Genomic DNA, 22,254 nt, shown 5'->3' with positions numbered 1-22,254 from the left:
CCCCTTTGGGGATGGCAAATCACTACTGGAAAAGTGATGGGTCTGAAGCCCAGCTTGAGCTGCCTTTCAGGGTCAGGGCAGAGGCTGAGTGGCTCCAAAAGGGAGAGGCCAGCCTCCGGAGGAGCAGGTAGGAAGCCTGCTGGACCCTGCACAGCGGCTCGCTGGTGTGGAATAAGAAGCTGACCAAGCCCTTTGCCCGCGAGCGGTTGTACCTGCCCGTAAAGAAGCGTCGGAAGGGAAGGTCTCCGAGATCTTAAAGATGGCTCATGTCAAGGGGGCAGGATATCAGGTGTCTTTTCCCCTTTCTTCATTGTATGTTTTTCTTTATTGTTGCAATTATTTACCATAAGTACCTGTAATTTGAATAGTCAGGGAAAAAAAAGTCATTTTCATCATGGGTCAAGCTACTCTTTCCAAGTACTGCCCGCTGTGCTTCAGCCTTACGGGCTAACTAACCTCATGTAGCTGTCGGGTCTCATTATCCCGATTTTATGGACGGGCTCAGAGGCTCAGAGGCTCGGGAACTTGCCTAGGGCCAGTGAAGGCAGAGCGGGATCCCACAGGTCCCCATCGCGGGCTCTTTGTGGCCCTCAGAGCACGCGTGCGAGTCCTGAGCACCAACACCTGGCGTGCTCCGCTCACCTGGGCCGCTCAGGGTTGCTGGGGCCAGGCGGAGCTGACGTCCGCCTCGCCCCACGCTCAAACCCCGCCCCCGATCCAGGCCCCGCCCCAGACACCGCCTCAGGCTCCACACCACGCCCCGGTGGCCCGCCCCGCCCCACCACTCAGGCCCCGCCCACCCGGCCCCAGAGGAAACGGAAGTGGGGGCGGACCCCGGCGGAAGCCAGAGGCGCCGGGGCAGGAGGGCGTCCGCGGCGGTGCGGGAGGGCGGGCCATGGCCGAGAAGTTCGACCACCTGGAGGAGCACCTGGAGAAGTTCGTGGAGAACATCCGGCAGCTCGGCATCATCGTCAGCGACTTCCAGCCCAGCAGCCAGGCCGGGCTCAACCAGAAGCTGTGAGTGGCGGCCGAGTCCGCCGGCGTGTCCCCCGGCGCCAGCGGGGTGGCGTCTGTCTGTCTGGGAGCCGGGATGGGGAGCCTGGAGCCGGCCGAGAGCCGCCGCCTCTCCCCGCCCTGCTCGGGGCCGGGCTCTTCTGGGCCCTCCCGGTCCAGGCTGTGCGCAGGCGGGCTGGCCGCTGCCGCCTGTTGCAGGCCCGCCTCCTTCCCGCTTTGCCGCGCTGGGACCTTGTCTTGGGGCCGCGTTTGGACACGTTATCAGTCTCCGTTTCTGGGGCTGTCAGGGGAAGGCGTGCTTCTGAATCTGAGTCTCGCCCCACGCACGTAGGACTCTCTCCCCTTCGGCGGGGGGTTCCGCCCCTGCCCCCCGAGGGGAGGCGGGCTTCACGCGGCCGTGCGGTGAAATGGGCCCCGGGAAGGTGAGGGCTCAGGGACCGCTTGATGCCTAGGCCCGAAGGGAGGAATCGGATGATGGTGGGCGGTGGTGGGGTGCGAGGGGCCACAGCACGTTTATGAAGTGATTTTTGGGGCAGCAGCCTTGTGCTGGCCGCGGTGCCCGGCCCTAAGGTGAACAAAAGGCAGATACAAATCGGATGCTCCGGAGAAGGGCTCACAGCTGTACGGAGGGCACAAGCACCAACCTGTTTGCAAGCCCGCCTTGCGTACCCGGTGCTGCGGGACTAGCCGGCTGATCTAGGAAGGCTCCCGCGGGGAGCTGAAGTTAGACTTAGGCAGCCGCGGCTTGCTTTCCCCCAGGCTCTGAGGATGGATGCTTGGACTGGAGTCGCCCACCCCGGGCGTTGTCTGACACCGCACACAAAATCCCCGCCACCGCAGGGTGAATGTTTTTGAGAGAGGGCTCGTATTTTTCATCAGATTCTCAAAAGTTCCTGCCCTTATTCCTATTGGTTCCTGCCCCCCAGTATTGGCGATTCCTTGTTTAAAAAGAAAATCAGGAGATAGGTGAGCATATGATATAACGCCAGAGCTTTCCTGGGAATTCCGTAGCTAACCAAAGAGCTGAGAGCCACATGTAGCCTGTGCTTGTGCAAGGAACACGCGTGTGCATCCCTGGTCGGCCAGGTGTGGGTGGTGCTCAGTGCCGTCGTCCCAATTAACCTAACGTCCCATTTTTGCTTTTTCCCTCAGGAATTTTATTGTTACTGGCTTACAGGATATCGATAAGTGCAGACAGCAACTTCATGATATTACTGTCCCTTTAGAAGTATTTGAGTAAGTAGCGTTCTTGATATTCTAATTATTGTTTAGTTTTGCTGTAATCATTTCCTCAACTACAAGTATTTAAGTGTCTGCTATGTGGCAGGCATGGTCTGGGTGCTTCGTATGTGCTAGGGAAGAAAACAGACAAAAATACCCGCCGTCATGGAGCTTATGTTCTAATGGGATTAAACCATTAAAAAAAAAAAAAAAAAAAAAATCTCAGGGACTTCCCTGGTGGTGCAGTGGTTGAGAATCCGCCTGCCAAGGCAGGGGACATGGGTTCGAGCCCTGGTCCGGGAAGATCCCACATGCCGCGGAGCAACTTAAGCCCGTGTGTCACAACTCCTGAAGCCCACGCGCCTGGAGCGCGTGCTCCACAACAAGAGAAGCCACTGCAATGAGAAGCCCGCGCACCGCAACGAAGAGTAGCCCCCGCTCGCCGCAACTAGAGAAAGCCCGCACGCAGCAACGAAGACCCAACGCAGCCAAACATAAATAAATTAATTAACTTTAAAAAAAAACCCTCAGTATTGTATTGTTTAAAAAGAGTTACATGTGAATAAAGGCTTTTTAAATATGTGAAGAACATCCTAGGTTCTTAAAATCTTGCTTATATAAAAGGACAACCACATGAATTCCTTTTTTTTTTTCTTGAGAAGGAAAAAGTCTTATGCAGCTATATTATAAATTAAAAAAAATTAAAGCCAGAAACAACCCGAGAAGTACGAATTTGGTCTGGTATCCCCCCAGACTGCCCTGGCAGTGCTGGTTCTAGGAGATGATAATATCTGCTCTGTTGAAAAAAAAAGTTCTTAGGCCAGGTATGTTTGGTAAGGCTTTTTACCGTTTTCTGCGAGAGAGTTACCTGCACCTGGGCACAGTCCTGGCCTAGAGAACGCCTCTAGGAAATAAACTCTTTAGGTTTTATCCTTCCAGGTTTTATCACACTGATTTCACAGGTGAAAGAACCAGTAAGTAACTGTAGTGGCTGTTTAGCTAGTCAGTGTCAGAGCTGAGACTAAAATTCTGGACGACTTCTTTTTTTTTTTTTTTTTTTTTAATTTTATTGGAGTATAGTTGATTTACAATGTTGTGTTAATTTCTGCTGTACGGCAAAGTGATTCAGCTATACATATATATATTCTTTTCCATATTCTTCTCCATTATGGTTTATCACAGGATATTGAATATAGTTCCCTGTGCTACACAGTAGGACCTTGTTGATCCATCCTATATTAGTGTCTGCTAACCCCAAACTCTCACTCCATCCCTCTCCCACCCCCCTTCCCCTTGGCAACCACAAATCTGTTCTCTGTGTCTGTGAGTCTGTTTCTATTTCATAGATATGTTCATTTGTGTCGTGTTTTAGATTCCACATATAAGTGATAGATTGTGATATTTGCCTTTCTGACTTCACTTAGTATGACAATCTGTAGGTCCATCCATGTTGCTGTAAATGGCATTATTTCATTCTTTTTTATGGCTGAGTAGTATTCCATTGTGTATATATACACACCACATCTTCTTTATCCATTCATCTGTGGTTGGACACTTAGGTTGTTTCCGTGTCTTGGCTATTGTAAATAGTGTTGCTATGAACATAGGGGTGCGTGTATCTTGTTGAATTATAGTTTTGTCTGTGTATATGCCCAGGAGTGGGATTGCTGGATCATATGACAGCTCTCTTTTTAGTTTCAAATCCTGGACTTGTGTTGACCAGGGCCAATTCTCCGGGCCAAGCAGCCTCCCTCCCAGAGCTGGCTTGGAACAGCAAGAGTATTCTGGGGCTTTTTGCAGTAAAACTTCAAACGTAAATCACTAGAGTTCCTTGAACAGTAAAAGGAAAAGTTACCTTCTTACATCCCCAAAGGTCAGAGATGGAAGTCCCAGTTACAGCACAGCTCGGCAGCTGGCCACCACGTCAGGACACAGAGGCTGTGGTTTTCCCAGTCTCAGCTCTGTCCTCACCTGCTGGCCAAGGTGTCACGTGTTCCCAGGTGGAAGCGAAGGTCTGTCTTGTGCGTGTGCTGCAGCTCTAGACTCCTGCTTGTGAAGTGCGGCAAGGTGGAGGCTGATTTCCCTTCCTTAAGGGTCCTCATTAGAGCCATTCTGGTCACGAGTGTGTGGGATGAGTATATTGACAGATGCCAAGGAACTACTCCTGGCTTCTGAAGTGGAGCAAATGAGAGGAAGACAGATGGGAAAGACCGCTGAAGAGGCGGGGCAGCGAGGCCTCGGCCAGCGCAGCCAGAGCCGGTGGGTGCAGGGGCAGCGGAGACCCCCGTGGGGACTTGGGATGGAGTGGCCTCTGAGCGACCAGCAAGCAGCAGATCTGAGTCGGTCAGTCTGTGCCGAGGTAGAAGGGTGTCCAGGCCCGTTCTCAGGCACGCCGACTGCGTCTGTAGCAGAGACACCAGTGTAAACCTCGGCCCTTCTGCCCGGTGCTTGGGGTTAGTGAGTTGGCAGAAGTGGGAGTCAACCCTCCAGTCTTCAAAGAAGAGCACAATCCAAATGACATCACTGTCGAAAGGGGTTGTTTATTTAGGACATTTGGGCCTGTTGGGGTTTTTTTTCCCCCCAGAAATGGATGGATTTTGCTTAGGATTTAACCAGAATGTTGCTTTTTTCATTCCATCGTTTCAAATACATCACAATAAAATGGGATTTCTAGAGCTTTTGATTTATTAGTATTTCTCTGTCATAATTAAAAGCCAGTTTTTATGCCATTAACAGCAACCTAACAGTGTCTTTAATCTGAAGTGATAATTTTTTTTAACTGAAGCATAAAAATGCATAAATCAGACTTAGTGTAGTGGTGGTGGTTTTTGTTTCTTTGTAATGAGTAATTCAGTTTAGCTGGATGATGCGAAGGTCTTCAAGGTGCAGAAGTAGGCAGGTGGCCTTCCGCAGGTAAAATGTGGTTATTCATCTAGGCAGTACACTTAATGAAATCTTTGGGATGATGAAGACATTTTGGGGACACGTGTTGAAAATTTCATGAAACAGTTTTATACTGCTAAGAAATAATTGGAGAGAATCTGTCTCTGTTAAATTTAAGTTACTTAGGTATTTTTAGGAAAGTAGTGTATCATTCCCCCCTCTCTCCAGTTGGTAAACTAGTCTGAGGACAGGCAAAGCCAGCGCTCTCCTGCTCGCCGCTCTCCCCTCACCGACCCTGCAGCCCCGAGGCTCCTCTGCAGAGGACGGGGTGGGCCTGGTGGGGTAGCATCTCGGTGGGCCCCCTGTGTAGCTCAGGCCTGAAGCTCTGGCCCACGCTTAGTTCAGGAGCTGCCTGACCTTACAGGTTGTTGTGAGGATAAAAAGGTGGTGGCCATGAAACCTTTCGAAAAACACAAGTGCTAAAAATGTGAACTGGTGTGGCTGTGAAGCTTGCTTGGTTTTTAAGTGATCGTTACTCGATTTCATGAGTTATTCATATTAGAAGTAATGTGAGTGCAAGTCATCTATACGTGTATAAATGAAGGAATCCTAATTCACCTGGTTCCTGGACACAGCTTCTTCTAAACAGGGCCATGTGAGGTTACAGATCGCTACCTTTGTTTTTTCCCCATAAGAAAACTGTCAGAGGAGGTATCAGCCATGAATGTTAATTGAGATGTTTCATGTTTCCAGATACATAGATCAAGGTCGAAATCCCCAACTCTATACCAAAGAGTGCCTGGAGAGGGCTCTGGCTAAAAATGAACAAGTTAAAGGCAAGATTGACACCATGAAGGTAAGGTTCTTGTGAACAGAAGATAATGTCAAAACATCAAGGAATGCTCACACAGCAAATTTGGCTAATAGACTTTGTAAAACATCAGCTACCTGACAAAATTACACAATTGAGATTTCTGAAATGCGTAACAGGTAATAAAATTAAATATTAGCAAGCCACGTGGTAGCATAATAAATGTAGCGATGTGGCTAGCCTCACTTTTACGGAAGTGTGGGTTAAGGTTTGTGGTGTTAGCCGTTGTTGGCTAACTGTGCTTGTCTCCATTTTTACGATTTTGGTGTCTCCAGGTCGCCCTTTGGTGCTTTCTGGGTCCTTCTGTTCGGCCTTTTTCTGTAACTGGGGGTCTTTGGTTTAGAGGATTGCCGAATCCTCCTTGACTTCTCTTTCTCTGGTGGTCGTCTCCAGCTTCTGACTCCAGATCCCTTTGTACCGTATACCCTATTCTCCACAGAGACCCTACTCTTTGTGTTTCTTGGTTTTGATGGGATCGAGAAAACTCTGCATCTTGAACATGGTATATGGAGTGTTTTCTTACCTGCATTGACTCGTGTGGCCGGGGCGTGGGGTGTGGTTTTCCTTTAGGTGGGCGGTGCCACCCCTTCCTGTTGGCCTCAGACAGCGAGCCCTCCTGCCTCTCCACCCCCGTTCTTCATTCTGGCCCGGCAGCGCTGGCCTCGTTTGCGTTTCTGGAATTCACCAGCCTGTCTCCTTCCCGTCCATTCCCCTGCCGTCTCCTCTGCTGGGACTCCTGCACGTCCTCTGCCCACAGCCTGTCCTCCCTGGTCAGCGTGTCGCCTCCTCCAAGAGGCCTTGCGGACCAGCCTTGGCTGATAAGGCTCGGCCCTTCTGTCTCTGTCCTGTGTCCTCTGCTGCAGCCTAAGCTCCAGGATGTGAGGGGCACGAGTGTTGTGTTCCCTCTGCTGCCCAGGGGCACAGGGTGCCTGCTCGGTGTCTGCTGTTCGCGGGGACGGCCACGCAGAGGGCGCGCTGGCGAGGCGAGGGGCCGGCAGAGAGCTGGTGACGGGACTGCCGTGACAGGACCGTCTCATGCTGCCTGGGCCCCAGGGGTCTGTGCTAATCCTAGGCGGCTTGCCCTGGAGGTGGCTTTGCTGTGAGGTTTAGTGTGGTGCCCCCGGCCTCATTTCTGCTTTGCCAGCTTGGGGTTGAGTTGCTCTTGCACTGAGCATCACCTCTGGGGCACGGTAGAGCTTTGGTCGAGAGCCAGCTGGGGTCGTTTGGGCCAGTCTGTGAGTGAGCGGAATCGTCCAGCTCAGGGGACGATAGGCATAAACCACCCCGCCCTTCCCCTTGTGAACAGGGTCGCGGCCCCAGGGTGATGTGCTCCGGTTCCCTGCGCTCCTGTTCACCTCCCTGCCTTTGCGCCTGGAGATCGCCTGTTGGCAGTGACACGAGCGACCGTGCTGTTTGTTCAGTTTGCACCCCTTTCTGTTGCCTCTTGGTGTCATTTCCTCTCATGAGATTGTGAACGTCTCACGGCGCAGTTTGTACGCCTGGTGGGTTGAGTGATTAAACTTGCACGAGTTCTGTCTTAAGTGGTTTCTGTAGTGTTGGCATGTAGCCTTCTTTGAGGATGTGTTCCTGACCTATGTAAGGACCATCTCTTTGTTTCTATCCGCGGTGCTGCTTTTCTGTACAGCTTATAAGAAAGGGTTTTGAGATGCTGGCAGATATTTAGCTGCTTTTAAGATTGGATTAAAACAAACGTTATGCTGATACGAAGGCTCAAGGAGCGTGGTATTTGGAGAAGACAGGTTTCTAGGTGCTCTGAAAGCTTTGATCGAGAGCTGTTTGCACCCAATGAGTTTGATGTGGTTCGAGTTAATAATTGCTTAATTATTACGTGAAGACTCCTGTTACATGTGCTCTGTGCAAAAATCACTTCCACCTGTGTGGCTGGCTCCTCACGCGCGGGCTCCTCACGCGCGGGCTCCTTGTCATTTGAGGCAGGAGGGAAGAAGTTGTATTTGAATGAACATTCGTCTTTCAGGTAGTTCTCGATGTACCTGATGTACCTGCAGCACAGTTGCAAGCAGTTACCTGCTGCGGTTTGGCAGGTGTGGCATCCAGGGAGATGAGCAGACAGTGCAGGGAAAGCACAGTTTCTCTTTTGAGTTTGAGGCTCTGGTGGGGTGTCGTCTTTAACTTGGGTGATGGGTCACAAGCAAAAACATCTTGACCGTGTATATTTTTCTTCTTAGAAATTTAAAAGCCTGTTGATTCAAGAACTTTCTAAAGTATTTCCTGAGGACATGGCTAAGTACCGAAGCATCCGAGGGGAAGACCATCCTCCTTCCTAACTTCCTCCCCCGTCTGTCTGAAGATCCTCCTAGTCGTGCACGAGTGGCCGTGACCTTCAGGCAGCCTGTGACTGAGCGGCCCCGATGCTGTTTCCTGGGCCCGTCCTCCCGCCACCTTGTCCTCGTCGTTGGCCTCTGCGGGCGGCAGGGCCTGGAGGGCGTGCGGGGCTGTGCCGCCAGCTGCCCCCTCTCCCTGACGTGCTCTGTTTGGTCCTCTAGCTCTCAGAGGACTGGTGATCACACAGCTTTGAGTGCGATGTGTATGATTCTCCACGGCCAAATAGTCTTGGAAATATTAAATATGATAGGTAAAGTAAAAGTTTAAAAAAATTCTACCTAATAGTTTTCTTTTAATACACTCTTTCTGTTCTTTTTTTTTCTTTCTTTCTTTTATGGTGTCAAAGAAAGCTAAACAAAAAAAAAAAGGAAAAATTGGTTTAATATAAGTACTTTAAATTCGTTTTGTATTTTATATTTGTAAGTATAGTGCATAAAGAATGTGTTCAATGGAACTGTGTTTCCATAGATTTCAGTTAGTCTAATATAAAGTCTTTAAGTACTTATAAGACTTGTTCCGTGTAATTATTTCTGTAACATTTTCATAGTAGTATCTTGTATCTTGTAAACAATTGTCGCTTTCCTAAAGTGTGAGGGATGTTGGTAAAGTTGGTTCTCCGGGCCTTTAGGCAGGAAAAGCCAAAGTGCAATGCAGGACTCTGATTTCCCCGCGGCCTCTTTCACGGAGGACACGGCGGACGTATCGATCTTTCACGGAGGACACGGCGGACGTACCGACACAGTTCGGGAACGTGCCCCTCGGCCGTGCCGGGGCCCCGTGCGTCCGCCTGAGGGGCTGCCAGGCGGCGGGGACAGCTGCGCCTTCCGAGTCTGCAGGGCCGCGCGGGCCTTGGGGGGCTGCGTGACTGGTGCGCTTGGGCAACGCGGTCGCCGCACCTGCGGGCTGACTGAGCCGCAGGCCCCAGTGCGGTGTTTCTCGAGGGTCACCGCAGACCACGGCATGGGAATGACCTGGACTCGTTTATCGGAAAGGTGGGTCCAATTCAGACCTGTTGGGTAGAGGCTTTGGGCTGGGGCCCGGGAACCCGTGTTGTTGATTTCCTGGCCCCAGTGATTCTGGACCCCTTAGAGCCAAGATTCACAGTTAGGGACTTCAGTCTCATCGATGTGTGACAGTGGGCATGGTGCGGGCTCCGCTGACTGGCCCGTGTCTGGTGAGGCCGTGGGCGTGGCCGAGCGAAGTGAGGGTCGGAGCCCAGCTCGCAGCGTTCTCCGCTGACCCCTTCCCAGGGATGGGGGCTCGTGTGTGCCCTTGCTCCCCAAGAGAGTCTTACATTTGCTAGGAGTTGGGGGCCAGACCCCTTAGGAAGTTGCTACCTTGTTGCCAGTAGTTCCGTTCTCTCCAAAACATCACCAGAAAAGGATTCCCATCCCGGGCGCGGTTTCCTCTAGATGAGGGCTGCCCTGGCCAGTAGATCCTGGCCCCAGAGGTTCCTCTCCTGCGTTGGCTTTGCCGCTTCTGACCGCCCTGTTAGCAGCGGCATGTGGGCGGTCGGGGGCCGGGCTCAAAGCCCTTCCTCACCCCTGTGCCCACGGGACAGCTCAGTTGGTCCTGCCTGCAGTCCCCGGAGCGGCAAGAGCGGTTACCGTGTGACAGCAGAAGTCACGGCTGCTGCGCAGGGAGCGGCATGTACACACAGCCCGGCTGTCCAGAGCGTGTTCTGACCCACTGCATTCCGTTGACCCAGAAGAAGACATCGTTTGCAGTTCCGGCCGTGGCCCGATTACTCCAGACCATCCCTTGTCCTCTGTCTGAAAGCATCGTGCGTGACCCAGACGTGGGCCTTCTCCTCCCCAGCCTTCTCGGAGGGTGTATTTCCATTCCCTCTGCCTGGGTGCCTCGTGGGTCCACGGGTGTCCGTAATTCCCCTCTGGGTTCTGAAACTCGCAGGATGTAGCTGGCAAAGGGCAGCTGTTGTGCGCGTCTGGGGCCTGAGAATCAGACAGCTTTCAGCTATTTCTCAGCCTCGAGAAGAACGGCTGCCGTCGATGAGTGGAGATGCTGATCCAGTAGCCAGTGACGATACAAAGCCCCCCAGCCTGGGGGCCTGCTGAGCCAGGCCCAGCAGGGGCAGGGGTCGCCGGAGCCGGTCACTCTGGAATGTCTCTCCATCTTTTCAGTACAAGTTTGGGTGTGTTGGGGGGCAGCCTCGGGACTCGTCAACAACTCTAAAGTGCATTTGACGTTGCCTCTGCAGTGGAGACCCCCAAAAGATGCTGGGACGTCACGGTACGTTCCCCTAAGTTCATGGGTTGGTCTCCGTTTTGCACCGGACCTGGCATCAGTATTCATTGCAAGTGCCAACCACTTTCAAGTCCTCTTTAGGTGACTGAGCAGTCCCCGCTCAGAACGGACATCGTGTGACTCACGTGAAAGGTCTGCAGGCGGCCTTCTTGCAGACTCACGGTGAAGGTGGCGTGTTGAGCGTAACTGCCCACGGCCTTTAGATTTCACTGGAAGGTCCAAGACCGCATCCTAGACTCAGGCTGTGCACACTTGACCTCACTGCCCCTTCCCTTGGCCCTTTGACCCCTCCTCTCAAGGGCCTCATTTCAGTTAAAGCAATGATTGTTGGAGTCATCCTGGCGCAATAGCAACCGTTTTGATGGGCTGCTTCTCTACGTCACCCCCACTCATCCATGACGCCTAGTTAGTTGCAAATTCCTCCTTCGATTTTGAAGTCACCCCCCTGCACTTCCCCAAAACACTGATCAACCAACCAACCAACCTGAAAGCCCAGTGATTTTCAACGCACAGCTACATCACTATGGCACCAAGAGGTGGGTCCTGGGGCCTGAGCTTTACAAGTCACTATTCTCGTTACCTGTGCTGCCCCTGCGGTTAAGAAAATGAAAAAGCAAACATTAAGCCCTGCCTTTATGCAGAAGTAGTATGCCCTTCATCTTTTTGGGTATACAATCGTGTTCATTACGGAAAACTCCGAAAAATATAGCTAAGAGAGGCACACATATTGCTGTCCTTATTGTTAATATTGTGCCTTTTATCCATCTAGACGTTTTTCTACAAACACGCACACACACACAAATGAATAGCTAGATGTGGAATTATTCCTGTACACATGAGTTAGTAATGTGCTTTTTTTTTTTTAAAACAGTGTACCACGAACATCTAGGCCAGTCAATGAACTTCCTACATAATAATTTTTAACGCTTAGTGTTCCATTAACGTGTAATGTTGTCACTTATGTGCCAGATACGGGTTAAGCACGCTGCACACGTTGACTCAGTCCCCACAGGAAGTCTGTGGGGTGGTTTACAGAAGAGAAAGCTGAGGTACAGAGAGGTTGGGTGGCCTGCTCAGGTCACCCAGCTAACAAGGGTGCAGCAGGGCTTACACCTGATTTCTGGAAGTCTGAAATCAAGGTGTAGGCAGGGCCACGCTCTCTCCAAGGGCTCCAGGGGAGGATCCTTCCTGCCTCTTCCAGCTTCTGGAGGCTCCAGCTGTGCCTGGGCTGGTGGCAGCATCACCCCGGTCTCTGCCTCAGTCTTCACGTGGCTGTCTTCTCTGTGTCTCTTATAATGACATTTATCATTGGACTTAGGGCCGCCTGGAAAATCCAGGATGGTCTCGTCTCATGATTCTTAACTACACCTGCAAGGACTCTTTTTCCAAATAACGTCGAATTTGCAGAGTCTGAGAAACAGATCTTTGGAATCCACTGTTGTGTACCCACTACTCTGCCCTACTAGGCAGGTCTGGCCGTCGAGGCCCTGGCCTTGCTGACTCCGGGGCTGCCATGTCCATTCTCCCCGATCTGCCCAGCACGCAGCTGCCACCCCCTGTAAATGTCTGCTTCCTTCTTCCCAGTGGAGGCTGGTCACGAATTGAGAGTCGAAGATCCAGGGCTGGCGAAAACACTAAAATCATGTGCGTCCACGTAGAGACAGAAGCAACATTTGTCTTCTTCCTTGTCATAAGATCCTTTTCTGCTTTTTGAAAGGAAAAAGTTAAATTTTATAAAAAAGGAAAAAGTAGTCACAGGCCTTTTGGCTTGGCGATAAGGAAGAAATATTGTGGGTGTCAGTGGAAGTTACAAACCCGAGAAAGTAGGATGCCTTGCAGGTGGCCTTGACACACACACGCACACACGGTTGGGAGTGCCTTGTGTGCGTGACAAACACATGTGGGAGCTGCAGGGGTGAGGGGTCTTGGGGAGAGGTTCCTGAAGGGCATCCACGGTCTCTGTGGCTGCGTCAGCACTGGAAGATGCTCACATAGTGCCCCAAGAGAGGAAGGGTGACAGGGGACCCCTGAAGGGACCAAATCTGCACTTCCTCATCCGACAGGGGGCTTCTTACAGCGGGGTTGGCGGCTCCTGAGTTGTGAGTGCGGGTTCTCCCTATAGCTCATCACACATAAGCTCTGGCTAATCATCCATAGGAACACTGTTTAAAAAATCAACCATTTACAAAGAATTGTTTTTTTGGGTAAGTGTGCTGTGAACACCAAGAAAGTCCATGCACACGTCCATTTAATTTTGAAACAAGTTGGCCTTGCAGGAGGAGGCCCGTTGGGATTTAAGGGCCGCCTCTAGCTGCAGTGTGTATTTCACACGAGACCCCGTGCTTTATGCCTGTGTCTACACCTGCCGATCGGGTCCTTCCCAATGGGTGACTGAGGGAAACACTGCTCTGTGATGTTCAGGTCATCACGACACGGAGAAGGCGGCCGTCTGCAAGCCAGAAAGAGAGTTTCCACCAGAACGAGCTGCACACAGGCACCCTGATCTCGGCCGTCCAGCCTCCAGAGCTGTGAGGAATAAAGTCTGTTGTTTAAGCCGCTCCTTCTGCGGTGCCTGGTCACGGCTGCTGGGAACAGACTAAGACATGTGGTTCCTCTTGACAGTGCTCAGGGCTTTTCAGGCACTCAGTCAATCCGTTGTGATCGGTCAGTAAAGGGTCACTCACTTTCATTATTTCTCTGTTAATTTTGCTGAGTCTGATTGCTCGTCTTGGCTCCCAGAGCAAATGTCAAATTTTTTTTGCCACCAAACACTCGGCCTAAGCAGGATGCTTAGTGCTGGTTGGGGTGGGAGGGTGGTGATGATGAGAAGGCTGGTGATATTAAGACATCTCCCTGCTTAGACAGGCTTCAAGCAGCCCGTGCCCAGGTCATTTGTTTCTCTCTTTTAAACTGTTCCTGCCAAGACACAAAATCCAAGACAAGAGGGAGACAGACTGGACTGGCCTCGAAGTGGGCGCAGACCGTGGAGCTCACAAGAGCAGTCTTCCCGTCCTTTTTGATGGTGGAGACATTAGGATAACGAGGCAGAAGTGGGGACAGCCTTGCTCGGCAGCTGAGCAAGCACAAGCTGAGAAGACAAGGGATGCGCTGGTGGAATATTTATTCCTGGCCTTATTTACAGCATCGTCTGGTTCAGAATCAGAAATCGGCAAAGCCGCAGATTGGTGGGTCTCCCTGCTCACGGCTGGGGCTCTGAGGGTGCTCAGGCCTTCTGCACACGCCTCTGTTTTCTCTAGCATCCTCGCCCCTGTTCTGCTCTGGACTTTATCAGTTTGCTGTCTGCTCCTGCGATCGGCTCCTTGGGCTTCTGTGACCGAGTTACATTCTGCAAGATCTTTTGCTGCCCAATGATTAAGGGACTCGTGTGCGAGACAAGCAAGATTGTTAGAATCTCTTCCAGGGGAGCTTTTCCACTTTTTCATTTTTGTTGTGGAATGGTAGTTCCAACTGGGCTGGGATTTTTCACAATGATCCAGAAGCATTGATTTTTTCCCACTATCTTTGACATGTCAAAGGCTTTTAGGGGTGAGAAATCTTATATACCATGATAATATCAACACTACTTTAAAATTTAAAAACAATTTTACATACCTATCTCACTTGATAATTTAAATATACATCAAAACTAATCATGCATATGTATGTGTGTGTAATTTTATTACATTCATCTTATTATAACTTTATTTTATTACACTCTTTATTGGCCTTTATCTACTGTTTCATGTAGGTTGGCTGCAAATTAGGGAAGTTTCAAATAACAGTGAGTTAAAAAAGATAGGTGTTATTTTTTTCTCCTGTGACAAGCAATTCCAAGTTTTCTGCCCAGAATAGCTGTAGCTGTTCACAAGCATCAACCAGGACCCACACTGATCTGCCTCTTTCCTCTGCCATTTTTAGCACATGGCTTTGTCTTCACATCACAAGATGGCTGCTGAAACTCCGGGTATCATGCCTCCATTCCAGGAAGAGTAAACATAGAAGAGGAAGGGCAAAGTGTGATGGGCAAAAGGATTTCTCCTGTGGAGGCTTTGCCATTTTATTCTAGAAGGGCTGTATCCCTCAGGGACTTCTGCCCACACCTCACTGGCTGGAATAGTGTCTCATGGCTGTCCCTAACAGCGAAGGTGGCAGGTGATCTGTGTCTTAGCTTACACAGCCTTTAGAGAAGAGGCAGGCAAGAAAGGAGGTAACTGGAAATGGGAGTCAGATAACCTACAGGACCCGCTCTGACACTTTCAGAACAAAGGGCGACCTGGATCCCCATATACTGGGTGCTAATGTTGATCCTTTCCTGCAGAAACTTACTTTGTAGGGGTAACTTAAGGTTACAACTTTAAATTTCATGTAAGTAAATTTGGATCCCAGACACAGCCCTGTGGGTGTTTTTAAGTTCAGTTCATTTGGCGAGCACGTGGGGACTTTTGCATTAAGAGCCCAAAGGTGTAAGGTATGAAGGAGCATTACATCTCACTGTCTAGACAGAGTTTGGAACAAGAAGGGTCTGGACTCGAACTTCCACGGGGTCACTCTGGGCGCTTGGGAGATAATATCGATGATAAATTTTCAAGAGCGGAGTTGGAGTCCATGGCCCATCTCTCCTTGCGTCCCGGAGCTGCAGGTGAGCGGCCTGGCACATGCCTTGCCCCAGGCCCATGCCATGGCCTCCCCCTGCTGGTTTCGCCTTCGCCCTGCCTGTGTAGTGCCAAGTCAGGGGTCCAGATGCTGCTGCAGCCAAGATACGTGAGACGGCTAGAAAGGCAGGAAGGCTGTCCACCCTGGTCCTCTGAGGTGGGGTGATTCCTGAGTCTGGAGCTGCAAGAACCTGTGAAGCACAGTGGTTCTAAAATGCTTCCTGCAGCGTGTGGGTAGCCGGGTAAGGGGAGCCAGAGGACTGGGGAGCCAGGAGCACATCGGTCCTTGTCTTCCTGTGCTGGTTGCAATACCAGCATCAACCTCTTTAGAGCATCACGCCCAGTTTATTCTCAGCTTCTCTTCTTTTCCCGTTCATCTGCGACCATCTCTCCCTCCTTTCCAAGCCCTCCTGCCTTTTCCCTTCTCGAGGCTGCGGGAGCGATGGATGCACAGACAGTTCCAGAGTCCGCAGCCCTCCTGCCTCCCCTCGTTCTATTTCTTTCTCCGTCCTTCTTCCTCCATCCCCTTCCTCCCACTTTTCCTTTTGAAAATGCCCTGAGCTCTGTCCTGTGTCCTCTGGTCACCCTCCCACAAAGGGACAGAGTCTGAGAGGCGCTCAGGATGAAGAGGAGGGTCCTCTTCCTGCCTCGCCCAATTTCACACACTCTCCCGGTGCCACCCACCCCCACTGCCCCATCCACCCTGCGGGGAGCCTGATCTGTCCCTGGCCGTGTGTTAGGGGACAATGCACACATTTTAAGGCAGCCTACTTTTGCGTGGTGTTTATTAATTCTCCAGCATGTGCAGGCTGGAGCACCAGTGTCCCAAAGGGATGTTAACACAGTTGCCCACTGATTTAATCAAAAGAAGCAGCTGGGGCCCAGGGTGAGGTTGAGTTATGGAATTAAGGCATAAAGGAAAACACAGGATGGGTCTTTTCTGTAAACTGTTGTCTGACCCTTTTACTAGTTCTCGGATGTGTCTCATCCCCCTGTGAAATGAACCGAGTTGCAGGAGCGAATGGACGACATTTTCACTGCTATTATCAATAACCATTTATTCACTGTTCAGTGTGCAACCAGAAATCTTACTCAGTACAGAGCCCGGCAAACTTCCCCCTTATATAACACGGCTTAAACAGTATCGATTTAGTCCTGGTTTCACTGCATCTCTTGTTAAGCTTCAGTAGTCTTTTGTTTATACAAATGTTATCTTATACAGCAAGCAAAAGCAGACAGTACACTTAACACTGCTGTTTCACATGCTTGTTTTCCCCGGTGAAAAATGCAAACAGGGCAGTACATTCCAGACACCAGACGCCTTCTTATTAACTGCATGTGTCTTTCTGGGCAAGCCAGAAATTCTCTAAGCATATATTCAGGGTTATACCTATAAAAATACCAATAGGATCATATTATACACACTGTACAGCATTTCACTTTTTTCACTTAAATTATCCCTGCAGATCCTCCCTTCTCAGCCCATGTAGGGCTAAGTCCGGCCAGCTGGCAGCGCCCCATGGCAGAGATACTGTAAGGCGCTCACTCCATCTCCCTCTGGAGAGTCTGTCCTGCTTTGCTGTTGCAAACGATGCTCCAGGATACCCTGTTGTTCATTTCATCAACCACCAACGGAGGGTGTCCTGTGAGATGACTTTCTTAAAGTGGAATTATGTGTATTTATATTTCGGTAATTATTGCCAAATTGCTACCCAAAGATGGGCCCCCACCAGCGCTCCCAGCATAGACCATGGATGACCTGTGGCTGAGGTCTCGGCCCGCAGCCCCTCTGCAGAGACAGACCACTAAAGCTAAGAGTGTCTTGGGCCTCCATCCTTCCAGACATCCTGTAGCATGCCAAGCCCATAGGCTCGCTCTCTCTCTCTTAATTCTCCTGAACAGTCGTGAACATTTCCCCAAACTGGGACAAGGTCTCCGGAGCCATGGAGGCGCCCGAGGAGGTGCAGACCTGGGAGCTTTGGCTGCGGAGAGCCACAGAAACAGCCCACCCTCCGCTTATCACCCGCCAGAATGGCAAGGCCTGATGGACGGTGGGCTGGAGAGCCGGCCGAGCCCCCTGGGCTAGGTGCGGCTTGGAGGACGTGTTGACAGCAGGTGAAGGACGGCTCTGCGTGTTCCCCTGGACTCCATGTGTGCACTTGGCTGGCTCTTGCCCAGGTCCTGTGAAGACAGGTGTCAATACCTCCCTTCCTGTGACTTCAAAGCGTTTCACTGCATCCATGGTGAGAAATAAAGTTTACATCCCATGCCAGGACCATATATCCAAAGTTTCACAAAATAATACCTACTTTTGCCACGTGTGTGAACTCTGATCCCTCCCATCCTGTCCATTCTCTTCCCGGGGCTGATGGCGAGCCACTGCATTGGTTTCACAGCCACTGAGGAGAGGGGCTGCCACCTGCTGTTGGAATGGATTCTCTGCTCCTGGGGCTCTCTTGTGATCAAAGGGGCAGTGTGGATTTACGCTACCAAAGTGTGAAAAAAGGCCAAATTGTCTTCCACAGCTCCATTATTATTCCTCTGTCCTCACTCATGTCTACTCCATCTTTTATTTTAGAGCTGCCCGTTGGCCTTCCCCCAACCAGCTGGCCACGGTGGACCCCCAGTGTGGGTCTGAAGTGTAGAAGGCCCTGTGGACCCAGAGTGAGGCTCTTGGGCCTCTGGCTCCTTCCCCACCTGTGCAATGTCTGCAGAGGGTGGGCTGTGGGTCAGAGAGACACCCACACAGATAAGAAGAGATTTCAATCCATTGAGGAGCTTTCTTCCCAGAGAGGGGGAGGGTACGGGGGGAGGGAAAGAAGGAAACTAGCATTCGATGAGGATGCTTGTTGGGGCCCACTTACTTGTCCCAGCAGCCCTGAGCAGGGGTGTTGCCATCCCCACTTAGCCATTCAGAAACGGGGGCAGGAAGGATGAATCCCCAGGACAGCAGAACTGGCTTTGAGTCCAGGAAGTCTTGCTCCAGGTCGGAGAACTTGACTTCCTCTGTCTTCCCTGCAAACACACTGTTCCGAAGCAGATGAAAGAGGCTATGGCGGCTCAGATGCCAGGTTGTCCTCTGTAGCTGCTGGTGTGGTTTTGCCATCTGGTATGTAAGTTTGATTAGGTCCTGTTTGTTTACTTTTGCTTTTATTTCTTTTGCTTTAGGAGACTGATTTAAGAAAATCAGTCTTTTGTATGATTTATTTTAAAGAATGTTTTGCCTATGCTCTCTTCTAGGAGTTTTGTGGTGTCATGTCTTACATTTAGGTCTTTAAACCATTTTCAATTTATTTTGTATGTGGTGTGAAGGAATATTCTAATGTCATTGTTTTACATGTAGCTGTCCAGCTTTCCCAACACCGTTTGTTGAAGAGACTGTCTTTTCTCCATTGTATATTCTTGCTCCCTTTGTTGCAGATTAATTGACCCTAAGTACATGGGTTTATTTCTGGGCTCTCTATTCTGTTCTATTGATCTGTGTGTATGTTTTTTTGTGCCGATACCACACTGTTTTGATTATCGTAGCTTTGTAGTATAGTCTGAAGTCTGGAAAGGTTGTACCTCCAGGTTTGTTCTTTGACAATTCTGGGTCTTTTGTGGTTCCATATAAATTTTAGGATTATTTTTTTCTAGTTCTGTAAAAAAATGTCATGGGTCTTTTGATAGGGGTTGCATTAAATCTGTAGATTTCTTTGGGTAGTATGGCCATTTTAACAATATTAATTCTTCCCATCCAAAAGCATGGGATATCTTTCCATTTCTTTGAATCATATTCAATTTCCTTTATCAATGTTTTATAGTTTTCAGTGTATAGGTCTTTAATCTCCTTGTTGAAGTTTATTCCTAGGTTTCTGTGTTTTGTTTTTTTTTGCTTTTGTAATGAGATTTTAAATGGGAGTTTTAAAAAACTTTCTCTTTCTGATTTTTCATTATAAGTGTATAGAAATGCAACAAATTCCTGTATATTAATCTTGTATCCTGCTACCTTGCTGAAATCATTTATTAGTTCTAATAGTTTTTGTGTGGAGACTTTAGGGTTCTCTATGTAGTGTGTCATGTCATCTGTAAATAGTGACAGTTTTACCTCTTCCCTTCCTATTTGGATACTTTTCATTTCTATTTCTTGTCTAACTGCTGTGGCTAGGACTTCCAATACAATGTTAGATAGAAGTGGTGAGAGTGCACATCCTTGTCTTGTTCCTGATTTTAGCGGGGAGACTTTCAGCTTTTCACCATTGAGTGTTATGTTGGCTGTGGGTTTGTCATAAATGGTTTTTATTATGCTGAGATATGTTTCCTCTATACCCACCTTGTTAAAATTTTTTTCTTTATTTTTGAAAAAATCCATTTCAAAGCTTTGGAGTTACGAAGCCCAACAGTAGTTGGTACCCAGAGCTGGAAGGGACTTGGGGCCATTAGGACCCACCATGAATGCTTGCTGAGATCCTTCTCAGCATCACAATAGCAGAGGCAGCACTGAGTGTCCCTATGACCTCTCCATAAACACCTGAGGAATAGAGAACTTGGTCCTCTCTCAGACCACCCCTTCCTTCCCCCTCTGGACACTGGATTTTCAGAGAGTTTTTTTTTTTTTTTATACAGTTAAGAAATTGTGTTTACCTGTACCTTTCTTCTGTTAGCTTTATTTTTGCTCTGTAAGGAACAGACATCCACATGTTTATTGATAGTACCAATATAACATATTTTCAAGTCTTCTCAGTTACTTTTCATTTGAATAAACTCCTATGTATCTAGCTATCTAGCTATCATCTCTATCTATTTATCCATCCATCCATCTACCCATTCACTCACCTACCCATCCATCCATCTATTCATTGATCTATCTGTATCTAACTCTGGCAGACACACCCTATGATGACCCTCAATGACTCACTCTCTTGTGTAATCTTCTCCCTTTGAGTGTAGGTAGAACCTGTGACTTCTAACCAACAAGGTATGACAAAGGAGTGGGCATGGCCCTCCCATGACCACATTATGTTACATAAGACTCCATCTTAACAACCTGGAGTGAAAGAGATTCTCCCTTCTGCTGGCCTTGAAGATGCACACAGCCATGTTGTGACCTGCCTCCAGAATGGTATGAACACCACGTGTTAAGAGGAGAGAGACCTGATTTATGATCTTTGTTTACTTCAGTAATCAGAGTGTCAGACACTGGGCTGTACAAACTGTAGCAAGTCTTCACAAGCTCATGTGGCAGGCAAGGAGCTGTGAATTTCTTTCCTTCATGGGTGAGATTGGGGCCCCTCTGCATACAGGAAGTATGTTTGCATCACAATAGCTGTGGTCTTGATAAAGCAGAGGACTGGAGGCGATTCCAGCAGACCTCCCTGCCCTTCCTCTGCTCTGCTGTCCGGTGCAGGAACCTGGTCATTGCACATTACATTGCTCCAGCTTGCTTGCTGGTGGATTGAGCTATTGCTGCTGTAGTGGGTTGAATGATGGCCCCCAAGATGTCCCCACCCCAGTCGCCAGACACTGGAATGTTACCTCATACGGCAAAATGGATTTGCAGATGAGGTCAGGTTAAACATCTTGAGATGGAGACACCATGCTGGACGCGTCCAATGTATCAACAAGGGTCCTTGTCAAGGAAAGACGGAGGTGGGAGATCAGAAGTGGAAGTTGGAAATGTGACAGTGGAAGTAATGTTGGAGTGACGCAAGGGAGGAACAACGAAAGAGGAAATGCAAGCAGTCCCAGAAGCAGAAAAGGTGAAGAAAGGGATTCTCCCCTGGAGCCTCCAGAAGGAACCAGCCCTGTGACACCTTGACTTTAGCCCAGTGAGACTGATTTCAGAATTCTGGCCTCCAGCACGGGAAGAGAATAAATCTGTGTTGCTATAAGCCACTAAGTGTGTGGTGATTTCTTACTGCAGCCAAAGGAAACTAATAGAGCTGGTTTTTCTGCAAGAGGATTACCTCTCCTGCCTATGGCCCGTGCTTCACTGTGAGGAAGGGGCTCTTCCATTGATGTCAAGCCTGGCCATGTGACTTGCTTCAGCCAATGAAATGTGAGCAGAGGGGATGCAGGGCTTGGTCATGTGACTTTCTCTGGCCAATGAGGTGTGAGCACTGGGGACATGGTGCACTTCTGCGACCCAGCAGAGCCTCACATGGTGGTCACTGGCCGGCTCTTGCTCCCCTTCTCTGCCATGAGAACAGAGCATCTGCTCTTCACCACAGACCTGGGAATGCTGGGGAAGTGGAGCAGAGCTGTGCCCAGCACACAGCCACCTGCACGAGTGGGAAACAGTCCTTCCTTGTCAGACACTGAGATGGTTTGTGCCTGCATGCAGCTTAGTTCCTGGCTGGGGTTGGCCTGTGGGTGGCATTGCAGGGAGGTTGCAGCCGCCAGGGACCCTGTCTTCTGCTTCTCGGCTCCAGGAGGTGTCTCTGGCAGCCGCTGGTGCTGGCGGTGGTTCCGTCTCCTGCCCGGCAGCCCCTCCTGAGGACCCGGCTCCCATCAGAAGGCCTGGCCTCTGGGCTCTGCTAAGACCCGCCTCTTCCTGATACCTTTGCAGCCCTAGCAGCTCTTGCAGCTCTTGCTGATCCTTGGATTGCCTCATGGTTTGGTTTTCCATCTCTTCCAACATCTCTGTAACCAGTTTTCCATATTGAGGGGCCTCTTATTGAACTGCCTGGAATGGCCCCTGTTTTCCTGGCTGGATACAGCAGGAGTACCAGGTGAACGAATTAAAAAGAAAGACTGGCAGCTATTAGCAAAGGAAACTGAATACAACGTGTAGGTGTGTTTTGGTGGTGGGAGGCGAATATAAGAAATGCATGGATTCTTCGACTAACAAAATATAAATGCTTCATCCTTAAAAATGGTTGCTGAAATCCCTAATTTCTTCCTTACACAAATACATGCATGCACACGCACAAACACGTACACACATATATCTGAGGAGCCTTCATCTGTACTTCCTTGGGAACCATTGTGAGGAAGCTTTAATCT

The 22,254-nt window shown here is 49.7% G+C and overlaps 1 protein-coding gene across 1 annotated transcript; it reads left to right on the top strand.

Annotated features, from left to right (window-relative positions):
- Positions 1 to 847: 847 nt before the first annotated feature.
- MED10 (mediator complex subunit 10) lies at positions 848 to 8,782 on the top strand. Its single transcript, XM_061187639.1, has 4 exons — positions 848 to 1,017; positions 2,167 to 2,250; positions 5,872 to 5,974; positions 8,197 to 8,782. The coding sequence occupies exons 1-4, from the start codon at positions 896 to 898 to the stop codon at positions 8,293 to 8,295; spliced, it is 408 nt and encodes a 135-aa protein (XP_061043622.1). The 5' UTR covers positions 848 to 895; the 3' UTR covers positions 8,296 to 8,782.
- The last annotated feature ends 13,472 nt before the right edge of the window (positions 8,783 to 22,254 follow it).

This window comes from Eubalaena glacialis, chromosome 4 (assembly GCF_028564815.1).
Source record: "Eubalaena glacialis isolate mEubGla1 chromosome 4, mEubGla1.1.hap2.+ XY, whole genome shotgun sequence".
In the NCBI taxonomy this organism is placed as follows: domain Eukaryota; kingdom Metazoa; phylum Chordata; class Mammalia; order Artiodactyla; family Balaenidae; genus Eubalaena; species Eubalaena glacialis.
This window is presented reverse-complemented; position numbering and strand designations above follow the sequence as displayed.